The 26,922-nt window shown below is 42.2% G+C and overlaps 1 protein-coding gene across 1 annotated transcript in view; it reads left to right on the top strand.

Moving 5' to 3' along the window:
• Positions 1–26,922, top strand: part of LOC142151181 (A.superbus venom factor 1-like) — a 162,919-nt gene that overhangs the window by 75,590 nt on the left and 60,407 nt on the right. The window contains exons 18-21 of the mRNA XM_075206547.1: positions 1,737–1,822; positions 2,043–2,182; positions 13,586–13,798; positions 14,042–14,108. Coding sequence (XP_075062648.1) covers positions 1,737–1,822; positions 2,043–2,182; positions 13,586–13,798; positions 14,042–14,108 — 506 coding nt within the window. The remainder of the gene's footprint in view (positions 1–1,736; positions 1,823–2,042; positions 2,183–13,585; positions 13,799–14,041; positions 14,109–26,922) is intronic.

Here is a 26,922-nt window from a genome sequence, read left to right as displayed (position 1 = left end):
ACTAATATTTACTTTTATTATTATATTTATTACTTGGTACTTATTTCACTTTCACAAATTTATTTTATTTATTATTTTTCACTTTAAGGATTTGTTATATACAACTTTCATTGTAAAATGTTTGAATTTAATAGTTTAGTTCAATATCAAGTAATATCAACAACATTTACTATGAATAACAGGTTTGTTTATGCATAAGAATAACTATGAGCATTTAAGCACATAGACAAATACCAATCTTAGAGAACAATTAGTAATTCCTATCTCGTATTATATGTTTAACAGTGAAAGATCCCATAAGTCTGGATTGGCTCCTTGAGATGTCAATCAATAGATAAACAGCGTGATTGGCCAATATTGGTTTAAATACTTCCTGGCTAATCTATATGGGAGAATCTTTTTTCTCTAATAGTGTCCCATATGTCTGAAAAGAAATAATATTGCCCTCAGTAGCATAAAAATAAATAGTAGGATCCCGTTATATAAAAAATAAAACATATAAAACTTAATCAAATTATTACCGCCCCCCAAAATTTCTAAGTAAATCTTTCCTCCCTAATAAAGCAATACATAAAATTTTCAACCTCTTTTGTACTGACATAATGCAAAGTGAAGATGGATAAACTGTATGGAAAATAAAAAAAACATGGAGCGATCGGACGTGAAATGACTTAGGGGTATATTTACTAAACTGCGAGTTTAAAAAAGTGTAGATGTTGCCTATAGCAGCCAATCAGATTCTAGGGCCTGATTCATTAAGGATCTTAACTTAAGAAACTTCTTATTTCAGTCTCCTAGACAAAAGCATGTTACAATGCAAGGGGTGCAAATTAGTATTTTGTTTTGCACAAAAGTTAAATACTGACTGTTTTTTCATGTAGCACACAAATACTTGATAGCTTATTTGTACACTGAAATTTAAAGTTGATATTTGTGTGCTACATGAAAAAATAGTCAGTATTTAACTTATTTGCAAGACAAAATACTAATTTGCACCCCTTGCATTGTAACATGGTTTTGTCCAGGAGACTGAAATAAGAAGTGTCTTAAGTTAAAATCCTTAATGAATCAGGCCCCTAGTTATCATTTATATAGTACATTCTACAAAATGACAGCTAGAATCTGATTGGTTGCTGTAAGCAACATCTCCACTTTTTCAAACCCACAGTTTAGTAAATATACCCCCCTAATTTCCAGTGAGTCCAGGAAGCCAATAGCTAGAGGTCTTTTACACCACTCATCCAATCACAGATAAGTGACCTCTTCTGATTGACTATTAAATAGCCAGACAAGAAAACAATGTGTGCTTAGTATCCGTCTGTTGGACATAATTTATCAGGCTCTACAAATGGATAAAGGGAATAGGTTGTATTCTGACCAAATGAAAAAAGATGGGTTATCATCACCCATGTTACATTCTATCATTCAAATACACTTTTTACTGTTGCAACATTTAAATATTCCGCAATTATCGCCAGTAATGACAGGCCAACAGCAGGTAGACAGGAGTTTACACCTTCAGAGAACTGGTGAGACAATGAAAGTAGGTGGGGACATCCATACAATGAACCCCCTGATTGAGTCCTTATGAAAGAACAATATTGATGTGGTTTTCAATACACTTTATAATCCAGTAGATAAAGATAAGACTTTATCCAAGCCTCTGTCATGTTTTCCTTCTTCTATTGTTCATTCATATAGAATTTAACCACAACATACATGTTTGTTTCTAACAGAATTTCAACCAAGACTCTCGGTGTTTTCTTAAAAGATACAATAACTACATGGGAGGTTTTGGCTGTGAGTTTGTCTGAAAACAAAGGTAAGCAGGTCACTCTCTTTATAAACATGCTACATTCTCTCATGCAGGCTGTGTATGATCTAGGATCAAGGGTGAATTTTCTACTTGTTTATTGTTTATGATCAGTATTGTAATTCCTTATGGAGGATGCTTGTGATTATATTTCCCCGTGTAGAATGCTTATAGGATCAGAAGGCTATTTCCTCACATAGGAATTGTTTTTACTCTATTTCATTGACAGGTATCTGTGTGTCTCGACCCTATGACATCCGAGTTATGAAAGACTTCTTCATTGACCTGCAGTTGCCATATTCTGTGGTGAGGAATGAACAAGTAGAAATAAGAGCCGCTCTCTACAACTACGGCAACAGTAAAATCAAGGCAAGTGATCCTTCCTATAGTAATTACAATAATAAGAGTCACAACTGTGGGAAAGTGCAAACCCACAGTGCCAATGCTCTTTTGTGATGTCACATTCCTACATCTGTGTAAGTAGAAGGATTTTTGGGCTAAAATGGGGATGTCTTCATAGGTGCAAAAGTTTTAACCATTTGGAGGAGTTGGGCAGATTGGTGTCATTCCTTGCTGGGTGCAGATTATAAGCATGTAGAAAGGTGCAGCACATAATATAGGCGAGCTCAGGGAGGACAGAAACCTCCCGTGGAGCAGAAGGGCATGTAGTAGTGGCAGGATACTTGTATGCATTCTGAAATAATTTATTATCACATAAAAATATACAGATCAAATGTCAAAATGGATTAAATATAAGTAATAGAATGAATGTCATTAAGACATGTATAAATATACAATATATGTCACAATGGACCGCTAAGGAATAATGTAGTCAAAAACCAATAAATAACATATATAACACAGCTATTTTCACAACACAAATTATGGTAATAAATGAAACTCAAAGTGGGTGGCCAGTCCACTAGCGATATAGCATAAAGTCTGCAAATGCTGTATGTCTACTTGGTTGGAAATGGGATAGAAAATATGCTTCTCATATATAAGTGCCTTGCTCTATAATTGAAAATGTAGTTCATTCTCACCAAAATTGTGTGGTGCCTGTCGAGGAGAAAAGGTTCTTCTCTTTCTGATGTCTACACAGCCAGAAGTGAGCCCAGGGCCATCTTTTCCATTGGGCACGATGGGCAGCTGCCCGGGGGCCCCATGGGCAAGTGGGCCCCATAGGCACGGCTCTTAATGAGAATAAATAATCCTGCAAAAGAAAAAAGCCTGCAAAAAAAACCTACAAGGGTCACTGAGCAAGTACATCTATCTATCTCTATCTCTATATATCTATATCTATATCTGTATCTAGGGGCCCCGGTGCACCGCTTTGACCGGGGGCCCATAATGTTGTTAAGATGGCACTGAGTGAGCCCACAATCATAAGCACTTTGTGGTGAGCAGGTCCATAACATAGTTCAATTTAGATCTCAACCAATATACTGTGGTGGCTGTAAGGGAGGATCTCCCATTGCTGAAAACTACGCAGCAGAAGAAGATATCCACAATCTGGGTCGCTGCCCCATATGTTGCATAAAAAATAAATGCATACAAAAAGGAATAATGAGTGAAGTGAGAAGCTAAAACAAATCCAATCCTTAAGTGGATCCAGTAGTACGTTGTGCCAATGGTGGATGTAGAAAGGACTGACGCATTTCATCAGCAATGCATCTGACTTTTTCAAAGATATTCCACCTTCCTCTGGCTATCCTTTTATAGTGGTGCTCACTTTAAATCAACACCTACACCTGTGATGTTAACTCCTTCATTGCTATACCATCGTTATGTAATTCAATCATATAGAACACATTCGGTCCAAAATATATGCATTTATATATAATATCTATATAATATCTTAACTAAAGGTTGAAGAGATTTAAAAGATACCTTCATATGATGTTAAATATATATTGAATCACAAAATATTTCGAAAAAATATATTAACACTATGACATATGTAATATAATAATAGTATTGATACTTGTCAGTAATTCGTCAAAATCTAGCACAAAAAAAACAGAAATAGAAATCACAAAGATAAAAAATAAAAAACGTTTAATTTCTTCAGGGACTTGAACTCGCAATTTCTAAATGCAGGATTATCATCATCATCATCATCATCATTTATTTATATAGCGCCAACATATTCTGTAGTGCTTTACAATTGGGGACAAACATAATAAACTAATAAACAAACTAGGTAAAACAGACAAAGAGGTGAGGATCATCCTGACATATTAGAGAGGCACAGTTGTATTGATGGATTGTGAAGTAGAATCGATATATAGAGAAAAATGTTTGAGTTGTAGCTAATAACAATACTGCAGGGGTTAAAACAAATAAAAGAAACTTAACAAATATCTATATTGCCGAACAACTTGAGAACATATATATGCTAGAGAATAATAGGTAAAATAAATAAGTCTAACAACAGTATGGACATATATAATATCTGATAAGGATTACTCTATATGTAAATCTACTTCTATAATGATACCTAATGAAACTCTCTATCGGAAACAAACATATAAGAGAATAACTGTAACGCCTGCAGGGAAACAGGACAGACACACACAGATGTCTTGCCTTCAAAATGATGACCGCCTACCGTCCACTTCGGATTCACCCCAGCTGCTTTCTGTATCAGCACCGTGTTTATTGAGGGTCTGACTCCTGGACCCCAATCCTGAGGGACCACTGTGGAATATTCTGCTTTTTCCTATTACAGCATACCAGCAACTGAACCTCTATCAGATCACTCCACTGCCCCCTAAGGAAGAAAAAGAAGTTGAGACCAGTGCCTACCAGGAACGACTGTCCGAGGCTACGACAAGGCGCAGACACACTCACTCAACCCCGTCTGCTGCCACCTCGTTTTGTTCTCGCCAAGGGCATGGCACTACGAGCATTTGTGACCGGGAACAATCCCGCCCCAAATTCCCTACTCACCCCTTGGTGAGAGCCTAACCAGAAGTAAGAATCAAGAGAACTATACTCACCCGCTTGCTCCAATTTCTGGTCCCTGCTCTCCTGGTGCTCTCCGTCACCTGTGGAAGACAGCATACAACACAGCCTCCCTCAACTCTACAGGTGAGGCTAGAATGTACCACCCACACAACTGGCACTAGCTAAAAACAGGCGCCCTGACTTTACAACAATTAATGGTCGGGTAACGCAACTTTGCTAGGTACTGGGTCTGGTGTAGTCCCTAAACCTCCTCCTTCTACCTACGGGGAACACCAGAAGGTGTTTGCCTTCTACTCCGGGGGATGACCCTAAACCCGCACCCAGGTTCTATTGAGAAAACTGTCTTCCCACTGTGGGGTCACTCACAGAATCCCAAGGACCAGTTGCCACCTGCCCGACCGGGGCTCACTGGAACAACGCGCCACTGAAGTGGCGGCTTCCTTTCAGAACCGTCAGTGGCCACTGCCGGAACTCAAGCCGTTCGCGTTCACCTGAGTGGAAACACTGCCCCAATCTGGACCCGTCAGGGGCCCTGCTGGAACTCCGACTGTGACACCCAATTGGAACCACGGGACGCACCCCTGGAACTCAAAATGGCTGTGCTGCACTGCCAGTGAGGTGCCCAATCACTGCCTCAGGAATCCTGCATAACCCCAGGGACCTACGGGACAGGAAAACTACCATGTGTCCTACCCTAACTATGTGTGCTTTATCTAACCCCTTGTCCACACAGACACAGAGAATTACAGGAGTACAGTAAGGAAACAAGTGCCTATATTTAATGGGGGCCTGACGTCTTACACCTGGAATGGAATTTTTAAGCACAACCATACACAACACACAATGCTAGTTCAATGACACGTTACTACTGTTGGTATGGGCTGAGAATGGTGGGCACTTGCGCCGACTAGATAAATAGCCCAGTGTACAACACGACCACAGGGCCTTCTGCTTGTACTGATGTTCCAGGCCTATTACCTGACTTTAATTTGCTGGAACTATGGCTTAATGCCCTGCCTAGACTACAGTTATAATGTCCACTTAATCTATAAGGGCCTTTTGCCCTGGCTCTGGCAATTAGGTCTTGTGCCCAAATTCTACCACGAGTCCTTGTGCCCCTCTCTAACTTTGGGCCTAGTGCCCAATCTAAACTGAGAGTCTTATGCCCTGTCTTGTTTAATTATGGGCTTTTCAAGCCCAACTTTTCTTGGGGCCTAGTGCCAGAGAATCCCTACCTGTACCTATCAGTGCCAGGGCCTTGTGCCCCTATTTAGGGGACATTAGTGCGGGCGGGGGGCCAGAGAGAGATGGTGCCCATAAGGGCCCTACCTGTCTCCTCTGTCTTCGGGGCTATCTTCTTATGTTGACCCCGCCGGTCTTTAGGTTGCAGAGTAGCTCCTAAACAAGGGCTCTCTGCCACGGCGGTATTCTTTTGCTGTCTTCTTATCTTCTCCTCGTGATTGCGCAGTTCTCCGCCCGACATCTTTCTCTCTTGGACTCCGCTGTCTAAATAAAAATGGCGGTGAATGCGCAGCTTAAATAGCCTTCAGTGTGCTGCCATCTGGCGATGCCCTGTGATGACGCGGCAAGCCCTGATTGGCTCGCCGTGGCGCCACACATTCAAACGGTCGGGAGGTGAGCCCGGCGCTGTGGGGATAGAGGAAACCCACGAAATCTCGTCCTGCAGGTAAGTCCTCCACATAACAAAAACAGAAATAAAACAAAATAAAACTGAGAAACATGTAAGTGGAGGGGCGCAAACTATAATGAGGGATGGAGGTGAAAAAGGAGATCTCTATCGTTACTCTATTTTTATTGCCAATGGTGACTGGTTCCACAGCAATAACAGGCCAAGATCCTCCCTTAGATCTCAGTGCCCGTCATGGTCATACAACCCCAGCTGGTTTCCACTATAACAGACAGATGCTCAGCATGGAGTCATCATCATAATAATGCTATAAGGAGAAGCCACAAAAACTTTGAATTTTCCAGCATTAAGCTGAGAAGTATTGGAGCTCTTCAGAGCACCCTGTAATTATCAATTTATTGTATATTCAAAAATGTGGTAAACAAGATTTGGGGAGTTGTTCATTTGATTAACATTTATTTGAACATCGTGGGCATGATTAAGCTTCGTAAGTAAGTCCATTTATGCGCTGTATCTTGCATGAAATATCTCTGCTCATGCTCAGAAATGGACCTAAAGCCAGTCAGCGCTATTGCTTGCAATTCATGTCTGAATGTAGTTGTCCTCACATTTTGGTGGCAAGCAGTGGGATCATAGATTCCCAATGTTTGGGTAGAGCACAGGGACTCGTATCCAGATACGTTCAGGCTATGTAATGACATAAAGCAAAAGACTGTCAGCACCAGTGTTAGTAGAAAACCTAATTGATAAGTTGGCAGAGATGGCCGCAGAAGCGAGACAGAGTATTCTGAAAGCCATAAAAAGGTTTTATATGAAAGCCAGAAATGAACATTTTCAGGGATTCTGCAGAACCAATGGGAAAGATTTTGAGGACACAGGTAGTGGGAAGCTCTGGTGGCCAAGTTGATGGAATGGCAAAGGTCCATCCTGAGGAGATGTATGAGTCAGGGGAGAAAAAGGAGCCAATAGTCCAATCACAGAGATACCTCAGTGGCACTTACTCAAGCCAGACCAGAATTTATGGAGGGACAGCAAGTCTGAATATTCAGTGGGGGGTCATCTCAAGGACATCCAGGTGGCCCAGGTACATTTGAATTGGAGTGCGAGGTTTGGTTTGGTGGAGGTGGCATTTTGAATGGATTGCGAAATAAGGTGATTTTGGGAAATGATTTGAGCCAGGGATTGGTTACTCACTTTTTGCAAGCCACCACCTGCAGTCAGAGTCAGGCACAAGCCAGACCAACAAACTGCCCCAACTCCGAGGGGACCACCAAGACCCACTCTGCCAAACAAAACCAAGGTGCCGGAGGCAGCACAGTTGGTGAGTAATCTGGGGGTATCTGATGCTTTGCCAAAAATTTATTTGGGGGAGGTAGACCATGGGGAATTTAAAGAGGCCCTATGGAATGACCCATTGCTAGCAAAATTGAGAAGTGCAGCTAACCCTGAGAAAAGGGAGGAAGCAAGGTAGTGTGGGACATGGGACTATTATGCATGGTAGTCACCCCATACTAGACCAGGACCCTGGCACAGAGGTTAAGCAGCTGATGGTACCATGTGCTTACCTGGCCCAATTGTTAGTGCTCGTCCATTACATAACTGCAGCAGGGCACTTTGGGACCAGAAAAATGTTTGCCCACATGTTGTGAACCTTTTTCAGGCCCTGAGTCACCCAGGATGTTAAACAACATAAAGCCTCCTGTGACACTTGCCAAATGATAGGGTGAGTCCCTAGGAAAGGCCCACTGCTGCCCTTGCCCATAATTGAGGAGGCTTATGTCTGAGTGGCCATACACATTATAGGCCCAGTGGCCATCCCCAATTATACTGGGAAAATGTTCACCCTGACCCTGGTGAACTGCCACCAGATACCCTAAGGCAGTAGCCCTGTTGTCCATATATAAGCAGAGCATGTGGCATACAGTCATGGCCAAAAGTTTTGATAATGACACAAGTTTTGTTTTTCACAAAGTATGCTGCTTCAGTCTTTTTAGACCTTTTTGTCAGATGTTGCTATTGTATACGGAAGTAAAATTACAAGCATTTTTATAAGTGTCAAAGGCTTTTATTGACATTTACATTAGGTTTATGCAAAGAGTCAATATTTGCAGTGTTGCAGAGGTCTTCTTTTTGAAGACCTCTGCAATTTACCCTGGCATGCTGTCAATCAACTTCTGGGCCAGATACTTAGTAATAGCAACCCATTCTTGCCGAATCAATGCTTGCAGTTTTTAAAAAGTCCTGTATTTTTTGTTTGTCCACCAGTCTCTTGAGGATTGACCACAAGCTCTCAATGGGATTAAGGTCTGGGGTGTTTCCTGACCATGAACCCAAAATTTCTATGTTTTGGTCACCAAGCCACTTAGTTATCGCTTTTGCCTTATGGCAAGTTGCTTTTGAAGGATGTTTTGGTACCAATCTTTATTCATGGCTGTGTTCTTAGACAATATTGTGAGTGAGCCCACTCCCTTGGCTGAGAAGCAACCCGACACATGGATGTTCTCAAAATGCTTTACTGTTGGCATGACACAGGACTGATGGTAATGCTCACCTTTCCATCTCTGGACAAGCATTTTTGCAGATGCCCCAAACAATCTGAAAGGGGATTCATCAGAGAAAATGACTTTACCCCAGTCCTCAGCAGTCCAATCCCTGTACCTTTTGCACAATATCAATCTGTCCCTGATGTTTTCCTGGAGAGAAGTGGCTTCTTTGCTGGTCTTCTTGACACCAGGCCATCATCCAAAAGTCTCTCTCCTCACTGTGCATGCAGATGCACTCACACCTGCCTGCTTGCATTCCTTTTAAGATCTGCACTGGTGGTGCCCCGATCCTGCAGCTGACTCAACTTTAGGAGATGGTCCTGGCGCTTGCTGATGTTCAGAAGCCTTTTTCACAACTATTGAACCTCTTCCCTTGAAGTTCTTGATGTTCTGATAAATGGTTGATTTAGGTGCAATCTTACTAGTAGCAATATCCTTGCCTGTGAAGCTCTTTTTATGCAAAGCAATGATGACTGCACGTGTTTCCTTGCAGGTAACCCTGGTTAACAGAGGAAGAACTGACCTGGTGTTAGCTAGTCCTTTTGTGGCACGGCTGACATGCAGTGGAAATGTCGTTTTTGAGATAAAGTTCATTGTCATATCGAAGAAGGACTTTGAAATGAATTGCAATTCATCTGATAGCATTTCATGACATTCTGGAGTATATGCAAATTGCCATCATAAAAACTGAGGCAGCAGACTTTGTGAAAAATAATATTTATGTAATTCTCAAAACTTTTGGCCATGACTGTAGGCTCAGGTTGACATCTGTAGCTGGGTGGGATATCCCAAAAAAGTGGTTACTGTCCAAGGAACCCTATTCCAATGGGAATTTGTCCAGACTCTGTGGGAGAAGTAGGGCATTATGCCCCTGTGAACCACCTTGTATCTCCCAAAGACTAACAGTCTGTGTGAATCTTTTAGTTTAACATTGAAACACCTCCTGAATGCGTATGTTCACACTGAAGGGAGAGATTGGAAAAGAGCCCCAGGAGTCCACCGTATACTCTCCTTTTGAACTGTTATATGACTGAAGCGTCCATGTTCTCCTAGATTTGGTCAAACAGAGTTGGGAAGGGATATTCTAGGCCAATGAACAGCCCATCCTTCATTACGTGGAGGAAATGAGGGAGAAAAATTAAGAAGTTAGCAGAGTTGGTGCAAGGCCATTTAAAAGGGGCACAGGCCAGACAAAAGGAGTGGTATGATGCTCGCACCCAGGATAGGAGACTGTCCTCAGGGCAGAAGGTGATAGTGCTCATTCCAGTGAGGCAGAATAAACTTCAAGCCACCCATTGAAAATAGTGAGACAGGTAGGGCCAGTCAATTATTAGGCACCACTAGATGTCAGGGAGAGATGGCTGATAACCTTCCGCATCAACCAGCAAAAGGGTTATGTAAGACGACAGATCGTGGCCATGTTGATATGTTATCTCCCCATGGATCCAATGGAGGTAGACCCCCAACTGAAGATGATAGGGAAAGTGAAAGGAGATAAAGGGGTGGAGGCTGTTAAGGTGGGAATGGAACTAGAGGAGAGCAGAGGCAGGATATAAAGTAGATGCTAGAGAAGGATAAAATCCAATTTATCTGTAGGCATGGATGTACCCATTTGGCCACCCACTATGTAGACATGGGGTAGGCAAAAGCCATAAGGCAGATGGTGTACCTCATGACACACGCATTGCTGGCCCAAGTATGATCTGAAATAGAAGAGACTTTAGGTGTGTCTTATGATATGCCTTGTGTCTTTAGTGTTTACATTACCCTGCTGTACATTTGAACCTCCAGAGGTGCTGCTGTTCTGCCTTTACCACTACCAGGGGTTAACTATGACAGATAGTTAATCATACACACCTGACTGTGTCTTATACATGCCTATCTATCCCAGTATCCTTTGCTGGTCATTGATGCTCCTAAGCCTGCTTATTTTTATTTCCTGGATCACTGACTGCTTTCTCTGTGTCTGTGGATATCCATGCTTATCCAGTTTCTATTTCCATGCAAAACATATTTCAATCACCTATATCTCTCCTGGAGGTAACCTGACAATTGCATTACTCCTGCTGTCTTCTATTCCTAAAAATCTGAGTATATTCTTACCCGGTCTCTGTTCATTGCATCCTGGATTGTTATTTTCTCTGCAATAAACTGTACAATGTTTTTCATCACATGTCTGGTTCCGTGACTATAATTGCAAGACATAGTTTGGTGAATAGTTTCGTAGCAGTGTGATAATAAAATCAAATAGCCCATTGGCCGCAGGGGTGATGTTGGTCCCAAAAAAGGACGGGACCACCCGCTTTGTGGGCAGCGCTGTTTCCTTTACTTTGTGTGTTTACTTTGATCCATTAACCTAAAGGCTGGGTACCTATGGTTCTGGCCCTGAGGTCCTGACAGAGGGAATTGCTATAGTCAATGCGAGAGATGATGAGTGCATGAATTAGAGATTTTGTAGCATCTTCTGCAAAATATGTGCATCATTTTTAGATGTATGCAACATGATTTGAAGTGGGTCGCAAAGGATAGTGCTGTGTCAAAGATCACACCTAGGCAGCGAGCTTGCAGAGTGGGATTTATGGTCATGTTATCAACAGAAATAGAAATGTCAAGTAGGCAACGTCTGTTGGTGGGAATATATTAACTCTCTTTTAGAAAGACTGAGTTTGAGTTGAAGAGAGGACATCCAAAATAAACTGGCAGAAATATGGTCAGTAACGTGAGACAACACAGATGGTGACAGATCAGGAGAGGATAGATAAATTTGTGTATCATCTGCATACAGATGATACTGAAATCAAAAGGAGCTCATTAGTTTTCCAAGAGAAGTGGTGCAGATAGAGAATAGCAGAGGACCTAGGACTGAGCCTTGTGGTACTCCAACTGATAATGGAAGCTGAGCAGAGGTGGATCCAGAGAAATTAACACTGAAAGAGCGTCAAAATGTAGCAGAGAGATTCAGGAGAATTAGAAGAGTGTAATGGACTTTAGTTTTAGCAGTGACCAAAGCATTGACACCCTTAGGTAATGCAACCTCTGTGGAATTTTGAGAGCAAAAGCCTGACTGAAGAGGACCGAATAGGTTGTTTGCAGAAATCAACCATGTGAGGCTAGTGTAGGCAAATCTTTTGTGAAGCTTGGAGGGGCATGGGAGCTGAGAGATGGGACGGTAATTTGAGAGAGAGATTGGGTCAGAATTCAATTTTTAAGAAAATGAGTAATCACTGTGTGCTTGAATGATAACTGAAAGACACCAGTACAGAGAGAGAGAGGGATTACAGATTTTAATGAAAGTTGGAATGAGCACAAGAGACAGGGGCCTACTGATTTGCAAGAGATTAGATTGTGATCAAGATGACAAGAGATGGAGTTGGAAGATAAGAAGAGGGTAGATACTTCATCTTCATTTGTGGGATCAAATGAAGAGAGTGTGACAGAGGATGCCAGGAAGGAATTGAGCTGAATGTTTGCAGAGGAAAATGATACCATTTCAAGACAGATTTTATCAATCTTGTCCTTAAAGTAGGAAGCAAGATCCTGGGCAATGATAGAAGTTGGAGGGTTTGGGGTGGGAGGGTAGAGAAGACATTTAAATGTGTGAAAATGGCATTTGGGGTTAGAAATCTGAGCAGAGATGAAAGATTGGAAGTAGTTTTGTTTAACAGTGTCCAGAGCATTTCGACAGGAGTGGTAGATATCAGTAAATGTGAGGAAATGATTAGTGAGGTATGAGAATTATGCCAGTGACGTTCTGCTTTATGAGAAAGTCTTTGAAGATATTGAGTTACTTTAGTGTGCCATGGCTGAAATCAAAATCGACACAGAGTGTGAAGATTCGCTGTAGCCACTTGATCAAGGGCTGTTGCTAGGGTTTGGTGAAAATGAGGTACTGCCATATCAGGGGAGAAGAATGTTGGGATCAGGGAGATAAGTTGTTGGAGAGAGGGAGAAGACTGTGAAAATTAATAAGAGTTATGAGTTCTGCAGATATGAAGAGGCTTGGAAGCATTTGACAACAGAGAGGGTAAAGTACTTGGGGTGAGCTTGTAGCTGATGAAGGTGATGATCTGAGAGGGGGAATGGAGTGCTAAGGAAATCAGAAACTGACCATAGTCTAGAGATCAAGACAGTGGCCATCCTGATGAGTAGAGGATTCCCTCCACTGGGAGAGGCCAAGAGAGGAGGTTAGAGAGAGTAGTGTAGAAGCAGAGTTGAAATTTAGATTAGCAGTTTGTATGTTGAAATCACCCATGATTATGGTGGGGATGTCAGAAGATAAGAAGTGAGGAAGCCATGCAGAGAAATGTTCATGAAATTGTTGGTGTGTTCTTGGGGGCTGATAGATGACAGCAACATGCATAGAGAGTGGATTGAAGACCTGAGTAGTGTGTATTTCAAATGATGGGAATGTGAGTGATGGGACCTTTGGTAAAACTACGACTGTGCAGTTCTACTAATATTGAGAGAGAACTCAGTTGCTGCCAAAAAAGTACAGTGAATCTTTATCTTTATAACAGTCACGTTTGTTCAAATAAAGGCACCACATCAGCCAACATGTAAAATAGGGTTTTCTCCTATTCCATTCACGTTCAACTTCTCTTTTTGGTGTAGGTGCGTGTAAACTGGACTTATAATGCAGAATTCTGTAGTCCCTCTACTGCTGAAAAAAAATATCATCAAGTTGTAACCATCAATTCTGCCTCATCTGCGTTTGTTCCTTTTATCATTGTTCCAATAACCTTGGGATATCATGTTGTGGAGGTGAAGGCAGCTGTTGAGTTTACTTTCATCTCAGATGGTGTCAAGAAGAAGCTGAAAGTTGTTGTGAGTATAAATATAGTTATTTTAATTCTCTTGCTATTGAACAGACGGTATCTAAGACATGAAAAAAGTTTGAACTGTTACTTTCCATAATTCCACTAAATTAGAAACTTGTGACTAAGTGACTATGTAAGTGCCTTGTTAAAACTGTACAAATGATCAGCAATCATTACCTCATTTCTCAGTCCTCATTATTCCGGCTACATAAATTTAACTACGCGTTTCATAAACCTTTTTTTCTTTCAGCCGGAAGGAAGACGTCTAACACAAACTTTGAAATCTGTAACTTTGGAGCCAGAGATAAAGGGCAAAGGTCTGTACATTGTTTTGTATCTCTCAAAGTTTGAAGAAAAGTGATAACTTGAAAACTTATGTTAGTGAAGAAGATAGCTATGAAATAAATTCTGAAAAAGTGCACTGTGAAAAAGAGCAAACATCTCATAAAACGAAGATTGTTTTACCTCTTTAGAAACTCTTACATTAGATAAAGCATTTAAGTTTTAGTCCTAAAATATATGGCAGACTGAAGAGACATTGTGCTGGTTTTTATTTGTAGGAAAGTATCTGGACCATCTGCACCTATGAGTGGAGGATATTGTGGTTGCTGCCTGATGTCATGGGCAGAGGTTCCGATTCTTTAAGTTAGGGTTTGTTGGCAGTTTGCATGGCACAGTTATTGTGGAGCTTTGAGTGTTGTGTGGTAGGCATGCCAGTATGGATTGAAAAGCGATGGGTAGGTTTACCTGGATAAGAGTAAAACTCAGGTGCAAAAAATCTAAAGCAATCCAAAACATAGAGAGCATATAAATCATACAATATAGCACATGCTCAACTTTTCAAATCTTTCAAATTAAGTCCTTTAGTAGACACTTTTTTCAGTCAATTTTATCAATGTTTTTTTCCATATGGCCAGTTTTCAAAATAGCTCATCAGACAAATTTATACAAACAGGTCTGTTCACTTCAATATAGCACAAATCGTTCAGTTGTAATCACCTCTCCCCTATAATTGGTTTCTTTCTTATAATCCTGTACTTTGAAACGTTTGGTATACAAACAAAACAAAACAAGAACCAGAATCTGGCTTAACAGCATTAAAGCTTTCTGTTTAACATAACAATTTTAAAACTGCACTCACAATTTAGATAGAATGCATACGTTAGCAAATGACAATAAATCCTCAAAGAATGGAAGCAAGTCCACGCCTATCAGAGTCTCCTGATGGTATCAATGTTCTGATGTTAAAAGGCTGACATGCACCTTTCTTCCGGAGGAGTGATTTTACTTGAAATCCTACTAACTGTTGACGCATTTCAACCTGCTATATGGGGTCTTTCTCAAAGCACATTGGTTATTGCCGCCAGCAGTACTGTTATATGAAAGCCAGCCAATCTTCAAACACTTGGTAATTTACATATAAACACTTAGTAGTATGTAAATAAAACAATAAAGAAACATCGTACAGACTACACATACTTTACCTTTATGAAATTCAGACCTACAGGATAGTTAATATACAGATATGTTTATATTTTAGGGGTGGAGCTAATTGGATCCTGTAGTTCTCTCTTTTTTAAATTTACAAAAAAAAGCTATTCTTGCTAACTTCTAAATGTTAACTGACTTACAGGCAATACTATGTCCTTACATTGCCTAGAATAAATGCCTATATTGGTTTACAGCAGAAGACTCAATGTAACACAGGAAAAAACTGCATTAATTGTTGCCATGGGAATTCACAGATGCTCAGTCCCTGACTACTAGTCTTGGGTTACCAAGGGATGGGTGAGGAGCCAGGCGTTACCCCTAGTTTCTTGGTCTAAGGCAAGTTTCATAGGCATTTGATTTCCATCATGCTAGGGACTTAATTGCTGCAATGTAAGAGGCCTCTTCAGCTGCAGTGGTAGCTGCCCTAATTCGGAAGGAATGGGTGCCGTAAAGGGTTATGTTTAGAACAATGAATTCCAAAGACCTACCCACATATATCTGAACACTAACAAAATCCAGCAAACCTCAAATGCGTCACCTGTCTACCCTCTCTTCCAAAGTCCTTTAAATGTGCACTTTGGAATGCACGCTCTGTTTATAACAAACTTGCCTTCCTACTCAACTTCTTCCTCTCAAACAACCTCAGCCTTATGGCAATAACAGAAACATGGCTCATGTAATCAGACACTGCCATACATGCAGCCCTTTCACATGGCAGCCTCCATTTCACCAACACCCCCAGAACCTGGAAGCAGACAAGGAGGTAGCACTAAGTGGTTATCACTTCTGCCTTACAGCACTGGGGTCATGAGTTCAATTCCCGACCATGGCCTTATCTGTGAGGAGTTTGTATGTTTTCCCTGTGTTTGCATGGGTTTCCTCCCACACTGCAAAAACATACTGGTAGGTTAATTGGCTGCTTACAAATTGACTCTAGTCTGTGTGTGTGTGTGTTTTAGGGAATTTAGACTGTGAGCCCCAATGGGGCAGGGACTGATGTGAATGAGTTGTCTGTACAGCACTGCAGAATTAGTGGCACTATATAAATAAATGGTGATGATGATGATGACTACTTCTCTCCCCACAGTGCACATTCACAGGTCTACCAAATATTGCATCACTCACATTCAAATCTGGTGATTTACATACTGTTAGGATTTTTTACCCATTCTCTATGAGTTTCGCTGTGATCTATCACCCCCCTCGACACGACCGACAATTTCTTGAACATTTTTCTGCAAGGCTCCCTTACTTCTTATCTTCTGACATCCCCACCATCATCATGGGTGATTTCAACATCTCTATTGCTAATCCACATTGTAATACTGCTTCAAAACTGCTCTCTCTATCCTCCTCACTTCACCTCTCCCAGTGGATTGAATCAGCTACTCCTCAGGATGGCCACTTTCTTGATCTTGTTTTCTATAGACTATGCTCAGTTTCTAATTTCCTTAACACTCCTTTCCTCTCTCGGGTCATCACCTTATTAGTTACTTGTTCAATCCCAGTTCTTTAACTTGCTCTCTGTCAAACTATTCCAAGCCTCCTCATACCCACAGGAATATTAATTCTATTGATTTTCAACAGTTTTCCACCTCTCTCCAACACCTTATCTCCCCAATTTCTACATTTTCCTACCCCAATATGGCAGTTCCTCATTTTCACCATACCCTAACAACTGCCCTTGATCAAGTGGCTCCAGCGACACTTCATACTCCGCGTAGACCTCGTTGTCAACTGTCGCACACTAAAGTAACACGAAATCTACAAAAATGTTCTCACAAAGCTCGACATCACTGGCGTAAATTTTGTACCTCTAATGATTTCAGTGCATATACTGCTAATTACCACTGCCATTGAAGTGCTCTGGACACTACTAAACAAGCATACTTCCAATCTCTTAACTATGCTCAGGCTTCTAACCCCAAATGCCTTTTTAATGAATTTAAATCTCTCTTCTCAATCTTACCACCCCAAACCCTGCTGCTACCATCAGTGCCCAGGATATTGCTTCCTATTTCAAGGACAAGATTGATAAAATCAGACTTGAAATGGTATTATCTCCTATGACTAACAATCAGCTCATTTACTTCCCAGCATCCTATGAAACCCTCTCTTCATTTGATCCCACAAATAAAGAGGAAGTTTCCACTCTGTTATTTTCCCACTCTACCTCCTGTAGTCCTCTTGATCCCATACCCTTACAAATTGGTAGGTTCTTGTCTCATGTGCTCATTCCACCTTGAACTAAAATCTGTATTCTATCTCTCTCTACTGGTATCTTTCAATCACTATTCAAGCATGCAGTGATTACTTCTATTCTAAAAAAAACAAAATTCTGACCCAAACTCTCTCTCAAATTACTGACCCATCTCTCAAATCCCATGTCCCTACAAACTTTTCGAGAGAATTGCTGACACTTGCCTCACACGTTTCCTTACTGCAAACAACCAATTGGATACTCATCAAACAGGCTTTCACTCTCAACAATCCACCAAGACTGCGCTGACCAAGGTTGTCAATGATCTGATCACAGTTATAACTAAAGGTGATTACTCTCCTCTAATTCTATCTACTCCTGGATCTCTTTGCTGCATTCAACACTGTTGACCACTCTCTTATACAGACATTACAATCCCTAGGTCTTCAAGACACTGTCCTATTCTGGTTTTCATCCTACCTCTCTAATCGCTCTTTTAGTGTTAACTTCTCTGGAACATCCTCCATTCCGCTTCCTTTATCAGTTGGAGTGCTTGTCCTCTGCTATTCTCTATCTACACCACTTCTCTTGGAAAACTAATAAGCTCCATTGGATTTCAGTATCATCTGTATGCAGATGATGCACACATTTATCTATCCTCTCCTGATCTCTCACCATTATAATTATTATTATTATCATTTATTTGTTAGGCGCCAAAAGGTTTTCACGGCGCCATACACAGCACAAACAGTAGACCATACAGGGTCACATAGTACAGAACAATAAACACAAAGTACCAATACTTCAGCAACTCTGGGCAGACATGTGGGTAAAGATGGAGCAGAAGAACAGGCATGGAGACAGGAGGGGAGAGCGGCCCTGCTCATACGAGCTCACATCCTAAGGGGGGGTGAACAAGCAGGCACAAAAGGGAGCCATTAAAGTAAGGGAGAGAAAGGCGGGGCTAGGGGAGAGAAGGGATAACGAGAGAAGGAGGATAGCGAAGGAGTAAGAAGGTAGGTTTAAGTGGATTATTGGTAGGCTTTTAGGAACAGGTGAGTTTTAAGTGCCCGTTTGAAGGAGCAAAGACTGGGAGAGAGATGGATGGAGCTCGGGAGGTCGTTCCAGTGCAGGGGGGCTGCTCGGGAGAAGTCTTGGATTCTGGAGTGGGAGGAGGTAATCAGAGTGGAGGAGAGGCGACGGTCATTGGCCGAGCACAGGGAGCGGGCAGGGGTGTGAATGGAGAGGAGGTTAGAGATATGAGGGCAGGAGACAGGGAGAGGGCTTTGTACGTGGTGGTAAGGAGTTTGAAAAGGATCCTGTAGGGGAAGGGGAGCCAGTGTATGGCATGGCAGATAGGGGAGGCAGAGGAGGAGCGGTGTGAGAGAAAGATGAGTCGGGCAGCCGTGTTGAGAACAGAACGAAGGGGGGCGAGGTGGGAGAGGGGGAGGCCAGTGAGGAGAAGGTTGCAGTAGTCGAGGCAGGAGATGATGAGTGCATGGATGATGGTTTTGGTGGCATCTTGTGAGAGGAAGGGCTGGATGCGGGCGATGTTACGCAGCTGGAAGCGGCAGGTTTGGTCAAGAGAATGGACGTGGGGGGTGAAGGAGAGAGAGGAGTCAAGGTTGACACCCAGGCAACGGATCTGGGTGACAGAGGAGATGGTTGTGATATTAACAACGGTAGAGATGTTGTGGTGGGAGGGTAGCTTGGGGGGAGGGAAGACAATGAGTTCAGTTTTTGAGATAATAATTTTGAGAAAGCATGAGGACATCCAGGAGGAGATGGCAGAGCGGCAGTCGGATACACGGGAGAGGAGGGTGTGAGAGAGATCAGGACAAGATATGTAGAGCTGAATGTCGTCAGCATAGAGGTGATACTGAAGACCGTAGGAGGAGATGAGAGCACCGAGGGAAGAAGTGTAGAGCGAGAATAGTAGGGGGCCGAGAACAGAGCCCTTGGGGACTCCTAACGGGAGAGGGGAGGGGGTTGAGGAAGAGCCGGGTGTGGAGACAGAGACGGTGCGGTTGGTGAGGTAAGAAAAGAACCAGGCGTGGACAGAACCAGAGAGGTCGAGAGAGAGAAGAGTTTGCAGAAGGAGGGGTGATCCACAGTGTCGAAGGCAGCAGATAGGTCAAGGAGGATGAGTAAGGAGAAGTGACCCCTGGATTTGGCTGAGAGGAGGTCGTTGGTAACTTTGGCCAGGGCGGTAGAGTGGAGGGGGCGGTAACTAGATTGGAGAGGATCAAGGAGGGAATTGTCTGAGAGGTATTTGGTGAGGCAAGAGCAGATTATCCGCTCAAGTAATTTGGAATTGAAGGGGAGAAACGAGATGGGGCGATAGTTGCCGAAGGAGGTGGGGTCAAGATTGGGTTTTTTGAGGATAGGAGAGATGAGAGCGTGTTTAAATGAGGAGGGTACAACACCTGAGGCGAGTGATAGGTTGAATAGGTGTGCAAGGTAGGAGCAGGCAGTGGGAGAGAGACAGCGAAGGAGGTTAGAGGGGATGGGCTCAAGCGGACAGGTGGAGGGTGGAGAGGAAAGAATAAGGGAGCGAGATGTGGGATAGAAGGAGCACCATCTGTGTTGTCTCGCGTTACTGACTGTCTTTCTGTCATTTCACCTTGGATGTCCTCTCACCAACTCAAACTCAATCTTTCAAAAACAGAATTGAAAATATTTCCACCCAACAATAGAAGCTTCCAGCTTGACATTTCAAATTCTGTTGACAACATGACCATAAATCCCACCCTGCAGTTCGCTGCATAGGTGTAATCCTTGACTTGCAACTATCCTTTGTTCCCCACATCATGCTATATATATCTAAAACACATTTCCAGAATACGTATATATCTCACACAAGACACTGCAAAATCTTTAATTCGTGCACTCATCATCTCTTGCATTGACTATTGTAATTCCCTCCTTACTGGTCTTCACAAAATCAGACTTGAGCACCTACAATCTATTTTGCACGCAGTGGCTAGATTGTTTTTCCATGCAAAACATTTTTCAGCTGCTGAGTCACTCTGTTAGTCTCTACATTGCTTGCCTGTTTTTCAATGAATCCAATATAAAATTCTTCTACTAACAAACAAGGCCATCAAGAAAATTGCACCGACATACATCTTCTCCCTTGTCTCAAAATATCTCCCAACTCAACACCTCCATTCTGCACAAGATCTCCATCTCTCTTCCACTCTCATCACTTCCTCCCATTCTTGGTTACAGGACTTATTTCAGGCTGCACCCACTTTATGGAATTCACTCCCTCGCACCACAAGACTTTCCTCTAGTCTTCAAACCTTCAAGCGTTCTCTGAAAACCCAACTCTTCTAACAAGTGTATAATATTCCTCTAACACACTCTTAATCTCCCTAGTTTACCCTATTACTACCCTCTATATAGCTAACACAAGATAACAACCCTCTGACCAACATAGTTGTGATACTGAGCCTACAGCCCACAAAATACTTTGTAACCTTTGCATTCTAGCTGGACAAATATTCAATATGATGTAGCACTTACCCTTGTGTATCCATTGTCCCATAGATTGTAAGCTTGCGAGCAGGGCCCTCTTACCTCTCTAAATGTATGCATTACCTAGTAACCTTTTTTAACTGTGTGTCCCCCATTGTAAAGTGCAACGGAATCTGCTGGCCTATATAAATAAATGTTAATGTTGATGATGATGATGACCGCCTGAAACACACATTAAACTGAAATTTAATGAGAGGGTATCCGTCGGCATGAACCAACCAACCATTGTGTGGACCCATGGGGTCCATACAATGCGACTGGACAGATGGCCCTTGCCATCCTGGGTTAGTAAGGTAATCCATTGTAACGTTCCCCATTGGTTCATTTTGGACCGGAGTCGCTTGCAAAAGACTTGTGCAACAGTAATAATCGTTTGCCTGGTAAGTAACGCTGACCTGACCGCCTGCCTGGACTGAGCCACCAACTCATTAACCCTAAACACACCAAAAGAGGCTAACGAGAATTCAGTGCGAAATAAAAGGGGTTTGTAAGTGTCAGTAGCTACAGCTAAAAGGATTCAAACTATTTGCCTCAGCATTCCAGCTTCTATTGGCCTCCTCATATCTTTCCCCCTGGGGGTGTATACCTAATGATTAGATATTAGAAAACCCTTGCTAGGATCTTCCCACCCATGGAACCGCACCATAAATTATTTGTCTGCTACGGTGGAGCCATGGATGTTTTTGGGGCACTTAGCCGAGATAAAGGACAGCATGTCTACACTCTGAACTGTGTCACTTTGACCCAACGATCCCATGGAACGATCTTACTGCTGCCAGGCCACTCAATAAGCTCTCCTGGTGGAAAGGGCCAGAGATGTCTCAACGACTCCCACTATGCTGTCTTGACAATCTGCCAAACATAAGATGGACAGGGGTTGCCAATGAGATTTGCATGCTGACCAAAACCAGAAAGCGGCGCCACAATGAGAGAGTGCATCTGCCAGCTCATTGCCTGCGCCGGTAACGTGTCTCGCCTGAAAAGTGATGTTGTGTCCTAGGTGGCGCAACCAAGTGTCTCAATAGGTTTATGGTCTGCAGTGACAAAGCTCTGTTTATTAATGGACTTCACAACATCCAGGTTGTCTTACCAAAGGACTATGCTACAGCCTTGTAAATAGGACAACCGTAGCTCAACAGACACGATATGGGGAACAACTCTAAAGCCAGCAAGTTATGCACTCATCCACTGTTCCGCCAGGAGTCCGGTCAAGGGGCCGCAAATCAATCTCCTTGGAAAAAAGCACCAAACTCATTGGACTTTGAGGCATCTATGAGCAACTCTAACAGTCGGCTAGAAACATGAGGGTTAGGCCTGTCCTGACTGTAATTATCGCTACCAATAAAGATGGTCTAATGCAATCAATGTGGTTCCAATGCACAAAGAGATTTAATAGCAAAATACAACAAAGTGTAACTGATACATATGTTGTGCAGGATCCAGTAACAGCTCATCAATCTTGAAGTCTGTGTTGTCAAATAGCCTGTTATTGTACCAGTAGACCTTGTTATATACAGTTTGGGGTGAAAGAAAATAGTGATGATATCACAATGCAGACAGAGATAACACTAGTATAGTTTTTCATTGGTTCAGGGTTTAAGGTAGTCCAGTAAAATGCAGGTCATAGATCAGTTCAAACGATGCTTCTCCAAAGTTGAGACACCCCAACAGCTATGTATGTGTCTTGCCTTAGGGAACCGACAAAATTCTGGTTCACACTAACCCATTAACAGAGCAATTTTTGAGAATAAATCTTATGCCAATCATAAATAGCGATTACAATGTGCAATCGCTTATCTGAAGATACCGGATTCCTGCTGGTAAAATGTGGGTTGATATAAAACCAAACACAATATATTTATTATGACCTGAACCATAAATTTCTCAATGTAGGCTTAGCATTGTGTAATAAATCACTAAACAGTATTTACTGTGTTTTCCAGTGTGATTGTGTATATAACACTTGTACGCCAATGAGAACGAATCGCAATTGCATAGGAAACTTTAACAACCAAATATTTATTAATTTAAAACAACTTCATCCAATTATTTGACTTCAACAGGCCACCCTTTAATAGTGCACAAAACTATCACCTAATAATATTTTCTATCTCAGGATTGTAATGAAATTCTTCATTTTCTGTGGTACTTGTACTTCTCACTACCATCATACTGTCATTTTCTGTGGTCACCTGAGTCGAATGTTTACCACACTTCAACACAGTAGGAACACATCTGATACATAAGCCAATAACTATAAAGGCACCAACTATAAGGATAAGGAACTTACCTATACTAGCAATCAGTTCTTGTACCCACTTCCCTAAACCTGAGAACCATTGTGCTGGGTTCAACCATGAGAGCCATCCTTTCATGAACCACTCTACCTAGGAAACATATACCTTTGGTACTTGGAGGTAACCACTTGTAAGACCTTCCCGCATATATAATACACATCATCTGAAAGGATATATGTCACAGTACGATTTGTTATAGCGTTACACAATATCTTGATAAAGTTCCCCATGCCTAGTGATTCCATTTTTTCATAACAAGTTTCAGCATGTATAACATTTAAACAGTAGCCTATAGAAACTTTTCCAATCTAACATGACCTCGTTTATGAAACCCTTCAGCCTTTTTGGTTAACTGTACTCTAATGAGTCTTTCATCAAAACTTGTGTGGCAGGCTATTGTCTGATCATTCTGTCCAGTGTCCCAGTACTCAAGTTTCTTAGCATGTGAAAAATTCAGGCACAGCAATGAGCTATCTACTGAGTACTTGCGAAGTTTCAAACTAGGGGACCTAGTACAGTAATATTATATCTCCCTTCTATTGCCCCCCCCCTGTACACCCCATAATTCAATAACCTCAGAGATGTTTAGCAGGAACAGTACTAGTCCTACATTATTTTGTCCCTGAGGCACGTGAGAGCACACCCAGCATTAAGTTTGGACCTTACCCACCAAAGAATGATAATTATCTAATGGATACCTGCCCAAGTCCAAATTATTACTGGATGCACCTCTCTTCAATTATGGGGTCACAGTACTTACAGACACAATATTCTGCAGACAATAACCCCTCACACTGTCCTCGAGCTCCAGATCTTTTTATTTACCCTTGAATTGAATAAAGTGTTAGGCTGAACTGATTTTTCTAACAAATTCTCCTCCATCTCCACATCATCAGTATCATTACCTGAACCAATCTCCATCATCTGATCACCATTGCAAAAATAAAATGGCCTGGAAAAAAAAAGGATAAGTGAAACACTGGAAAAGGAAAAGCAGAAAAACTCAGCTCCATGATGGGATAATAGTCTTTGCAGAGTCCTTGGTTCAGGTGTTAATAACTGTGATCTTAGGTCTCCCGGAGCAGATTCATGAGTGATAGGGTTGTAGTGTGAGCCTCAGATTTATCTTGACCCTTCTCCAGATTGTTGACTTTTCTGCAGTGGGTGGAATGGATCCAAGTGTTATTATGTAGCATATCAGGAGACAGTATTTTGAGCTTCCTTTGTTGCTGTCTTAACTATTTGATTCTCTTCATAAGATGCTGATCAGTCTCTTCATTATTAAATTTTAAATCGTCTCTGGAATCTACACTATATGGACCAAAGTATTCGGACGCTTCACCATTACATCAACAGGGACTGTAATGACATTGTATTCAGATACATATACTTTAATATTGAGTTGGTCCCGCTTTTCCAGCGATAACAGCTTCCACTCTTCTTGGAAGGCTTTCCACAAGATGTTGGAGTGTTTCTGTAGGAATTTGTGCCCATTCATTCTGTAGAGCATTTATGAGGTCAGGCACTGATGTTGGACAAGAAGGCTTGGCTCACTATTTCCATTCCAGTTCATCCCAAAGGTGTTCGATAGGGTTGAGGTCAGAGATCTGTGCGGGCCAGTCAAGTTATTCCACACTGAACTCATCAAACTATGTCTTTGCGGTCCTTGCTTTGTGCACTGGGGCACAGTCATTTTGGAATATAAAAGGGCCTTCCCCAAACTGTTACCACAAAGTTGGAAGCATAGCACTGTCCAAAATTACTTGGTATGCTGAAGCATTAATATTGCACTTCACTGGAGATAAGGGACCTAGCCCAAACTCTGAAAAACAACCCCATACCATTATCTCTCCTCCACCAAACAACACAGTTGACATTATGCAGTCAGGCAGACAACATTCTCCCGACATCTGCCAAAACCAGATTGGCCCATCTGACTGTCAAACAGAAGCATGATTCATCACTCCACAGAACACGTTTACACTGCTCCACAGTCCAGTGTCAGTGTGCTTTACACCACTCCATCCAGCGCTTGGCATTGGTTTTGGTGATGTGAGGATTGCATGCAACTGCTCGGCCAAGGAAACCTATTCAATTAAGTTCTTTCCACTTGTCAGACGCTGTACCCATACTCCTCCTAAGTGCAGGGGATGGTAGCCTGTTTTATGCCGTTCTCCATGTCCCATTGCCTATCAACGGGATGCGCTTCTTTGTCTTCCTGATGGCGGTCAGCTATGTTCTGACCACTTAATCAGATCCCTCTCCTCTCTGTATTAGGAATGCTCTGGCACCATTTAGGTGCCAGAGAATTTGTTCACTCCATCCAGCACTTCCTGTTTTGTCCTGCCACTTGTGTATGCTGACTTCTAGCTTGTTCCTTGGCTCATTCTCCTGGTTTCCGATATGGTACTGCACAGCCTGTCTGGTATTGACCTTCTGCTTGCTCCTGACACCTCTTCTGATTATCCCTGTGTACTACGCTACTGTTTGGCTTGACTCAGATCATTCGACCATTCCTGTCTACACTCCACTGCGCTGGTGACTGACTTGGAGAACTGCAACCTGCGACAGTGGTCAGAACATACCTCCTTGCGGGGGTCCCTTGTGAAAAATGAGGGTGCATTAGATTCCGCGCCTCCCTGTTCAGTTGCATAAATACCAGTCAGTGGCCCCTACGGTATTATTAACCAAGACACAACACAGTTTGTGTGCTTACGTTAATGCCAGTGGAAGTTCGGAACTCTTCAGCTATGGAATCAGCAAAAAGTTGTTGACTTTTACGCACCATGTGCCTTAGCATTCGTTGACCCCGCTCTGTGATTTTACGAGGTCTTCTGCTTCATGGCTGAGTTGCTGTTGTTCCTAAGCGCTTCCACTTTCCAATAATATCGCTTACAGTTGACCGTGGAATATCCATCAGAGATTAATTTTCACTAACCGTCCTATTGTAAAGGTGGCATTCTATCACAGGACCACGCTTGAAGTCACTGAGCACTTCAGGCAAACCCATTTTGTATCACAAATGTTTGCAAATGGAGACTGCATAGCTAGGTGATTGATTTTTTACACCTATAGCAACGGGTCTTATTGAAACACCTCAATTCAATAATTTTGGCCAAATACATTTGTCCATATAGTGTATATAGGTTGAATCATGTCATCATTTCCCTCGTGCATCCGGGCAGGGTGGTTTGTCTATCTGGCTGTAAGGTCTAGGATAACACTAGACGCACTATTGATTTGATTCATATTTCTAATGCCATTAGGGCTCCCACCCTGATGATAGCATTGGACGCAGAGAATGCGTTTGACGGGGTGGGTTGGCCTTACATGTGCCAGACCAAGGGGCCCTCTTCTCCGAGGCGTGGCATCCCTAAATTTCAATCCCACTGCTTCTGTCTTGGCCAATGGATTTAAATCCTCTTCTTTTGCAATTTAAATTAGCAAGCCCCAAGTCTTTGCACTCTCTACTCTCATATTTGCCCTTATGATAGAACCCCTTGCTTTCAAACTATTACAACCGCTGCAGAAGTTCCAGTATCTACATAGGCCCTTCCGAAAATAAGTTGTATTTATACATAGACAATATTCTTTTGTCAATTA

The sequence above is a fragment of the Mixophyes fleayi genome, chromosome 4, assembly GCF_038048845.1.
Source record: "Mixophyes fleayi isolate aMixFle1 chromosome 4, aMixFle1.hap1, whole genome shotgun sequence".
NCBI classification, from domain to species: Eukaryota; Metazoa; Chordata; class Amphibia; order Anura; family Limnodynastidae; genus Mixophyes; species Mixophyes fleayi.
The sequence above is the reverse complement of the archived record's forward strand: the minus strand, read 5'-3'. Positions and strand labels throughout refer to the sequence as shown.